The sequence below is a fragment of the Monodelphis domestica genome, chromosome 6 (genome assembly GCF_027887165.1).
Source record: "Monodelphis domestica isolate mMonDom1 chromosome 6, mMonDom1.pri, whole genome shotgun sequence".
Taxonomy (NCBI): Eukaryota; Metazoa; Chordata; class Mammalia; order Didelphimorphia; family Didelphidae; genus Monodelphis; species Monodelphis domestica.
The window spans coordinates 19168368-19171388 of NC_077232.1; the positions used below are offsets into that span (position 1 = coordinate 19168368).

Consider the following 3021-nt stretch of genomic DNA (forward strand, 5'->3'; position numbering starts at 1 on the left):
AGGAAAAAAAAACTTAGAATCAAGATTGTCAGAGCTAAAAGTGCCTTTAGAATATGGAACACAAAATGAAGTTGGGAGAAACTTTAGAGGACATTTAATAAAATCTCTTTACTGTACAGATAAAAATACTGACCTACAGAAATGTGAATTGACTTATCTAAGGTAATCTTTAAAAGTCCATAGGCTTCCCCAACTCTATGATTTAGTTTTTTTATTATATCTAGTAACTAGGTCGAATTTTCTATTTTTCTTTGGCAGGTGAGAGATGTCTTCTTCTGACCCACTCCAGCTCAACCAGTGTCTCCCCACTGAATTTGTGTTTCAAGTATTCACCAATTCTCCTACAATCCAGGCCCTCCTCTTCTGTTTCTTCCTCCTCCTCTATGTAATGATTCTCTGTGGGAATACTGCCATCGTCTGGGCCGTGTTCACCCATAGTTCCCTGCACACCCCCATGTACTTCTTCCTGTCCAACCTGTCCTTTCTGGAGATCTGTTACACCACTACTCTGGTACCATTGATGCTCTCCAACATCTTTGATAACCGGAAGCCAATTCCACTGGCTGGCTGTGGAGTCCAAATGTTCTTTTTTGTCACCTTGGGGGGCACTGACTGTTTCCTACTGGCTGTCATGGCTTATGACCGCTATGTGGCTATCTGCCATCCACTGCATTATACTCTCATCATGACCCAGAGGCTCTGTATCCAGATGGTGGTGGGCTCCCTGAGCCTGGCTCTTTTTCTGGCCCTGCAACTCACGTCACTGGTCTTTACCTTGCCCTTCTGTGGCTACCACAGGGAAATCAAACACTTCTTCTGTGATGTTCCACCTGTCCTAAGATTGGCCTGTGCTGATACACACATTCACCAGGCTGTAGTCTATGTGGTGAGCATCATCGTCTTGACAATACCATTCCTGCTCATCTGCATCTCCTATGTCTTCATCACCAACACCATCTTGCACATTCGCTCAGCTGAGGGCCGCAAAAGGGCCTTCTCCACCTGCTCTTCCCATCTCACTGTGGTCCTGCTACAATATGGCTGCTGCAGTTTGGTCTACTTACGTCCTCCATCAAACACCCAAGAGGATGAGGACCGGCAGCTCGCCTTGGTCTATACCTTTGTCACTCCTCTGCTCAATCCCCTCATTTATACCCTTCGGAACAAGGATGTCAAAAATGCTCTGAAAAAAGTCATGACCAGCACCAGATAACCAGACCTGCTCAGAATTAGTAAATTAAAAATGCTTTTACTATATATTAGTTGTATGACAGACACTATGCCCAGTATTAGAGATAAAAATAATTTAAATAATCCCCATCTTCAAGGAATTTCTATTTTAATATCATTCCCTGGAGAGCTCCTGTGAGGAGGAGAGAAATTAGGTTCACTGGAGTCTTATTTTAAGACTAGCCAAGAAGTATATAGTTTGTTTTGTTTTCTAAATATCCTCAGTTGTGTCAAGTACAACCATTATCCTTGAATGCACAAATCATGAGGGTCACAGAGCTAGTTAAACCCAAAGGCAAAATTCAAACCCAGGGGGCAACTGGGTGGCTCAGTGGATTGAGAGTCAGGCCCAGAGATGGGAAGTCCTGGGTTCAAATATGGCCTCAGACACTTCCTAGCTGTGTGACCCTGGGCAAGTCACTTGACCCCCATTGCCTAGCCCTTACCACTCTTCTGCCTTAGAACAAATACCCAATATTGATTCTAAGATGTAAGGTAAGGGTTTAAAAAATATTCAAACCCAAGTTCCTGATCTCAAGATCTACTCTGTGCATTGTGCTAGATTAGATGAATAAAGGGTTAAGCAGAGCTCCTTGGGTATTACTTCCTGCCCATAGTCAACATGTGAAATATCCCAATGACTTTCATCTCCATTTCCCCAATCTTCTACTCCAGTTCTCTCTGAAAGGGAAAAATTTCTTAAAGGTTCATTGTCTGGATTACTTGAAAAATATTAAGCATAATGTTCCATAATATGGGAATTCCCCCAAAGTCCAAATGTAGGCAAATAGCGAGTTCAGAGGTATAGCAGAAATTACTGTTTGTGCTGTTTGTCTTGGGGAGAAGATGGAGTATTTCCTCACCTGTATTTGTAGCAAGATTAAGTCATACAAAGCCATTGTCTAAAGCAATCTCTACAGTTTGGGGTTATACCACAGACTGGAGAAACACTCACCCTCTCTGTAGTCAAGTAGTGATACAGACCCCCTTACCAGAGTTGAACCAGGTTGGATGGAATGACTCGGGCTTATATACACACAGGTATGACTGAACACATCTATGTATGCATATGTGCACACACATACACACGTGTGCACACAATGTAGAAAATATTTAATTCATATCCAAATGTGATGGGGAATAAAAGGAAAAATAGTATAGGAGTGCTGGATTTTACCTAGTGATAGATAGGATCCATTATCTAGGCTGCTGGTTACTTTGATTCTTCTCTTGGCAAATCAAGTCTTTCGCTGATGTTACTGTAAATATCTTTGCTTTGGTCTTGTCCCATAGTACTTGGGAGAAAACACACAGGGGCTTCCAGTTTCTGTTCCAATTGTCAGAGAAAGACCTGAACTGACATCCTCTCCTTCTAAGAAGTAGGGAAGTCAGCCTAAGGCCAGCAGGATGTTGTTAGTTTACCAGTTGGCCCAAGTCTCTTCCCAACTTACATTTTATATGAAAGGAAATTACAGAATTTCTTTATCACAGCTGTTACCCATTAATCAAATCAAAATTGTTCCACTTCCTTATAAGAGCCTTTTACAGATCAGATGAGATAATGGACAAGAAATTATTCCAGAGAGGTTAGGCTGACGGAGTCAGGTATTAATTATGATAGGCAGCTTTAGGGAGAAAGGTATTTCTAATTGTGTTTGAAGGAGTTTGGGGAGAACAATTCATTCCCTCATTTTCTCATTCACTCAAAAAGTATTTATTGGACACTTACTAATGGAGAAGTAATGTGCTAGACCCTTTAGATAATAAACATACATCAAGCACTTATGAGGT

General features: G+C 41.5%; 1 protein-coding gene across 1 annotated transcript; it reads left to right on the forward strand.

Moving 5' to 3' along the window:
• The first annotated feature begins 265 nt into the window (after positions 1–265).
• LOC100026078 (olfactory receptor 10Q1-like) lies at positions 266–1213 on the forward strand. The gene has a single exon (XM_001376775.2). It carries the CDS (start codon positions 266–268, stop codon positions 1211–1213), a length of 948 nt encoding a protein of 315 aa, XP_001376812.2.
• Positions 1214–3021: the final 1808 nt, after the last annotated feature.

Excerpts from the sequence above, each read along its gene's own strand:
- LOC100026078 (XM_001376775.2), top strand. The coding sequence starts at position 266 with ATGTCTTCTTCTGACCCACTCCAGCTCAACCAGTGTCTCCCCACTGAA.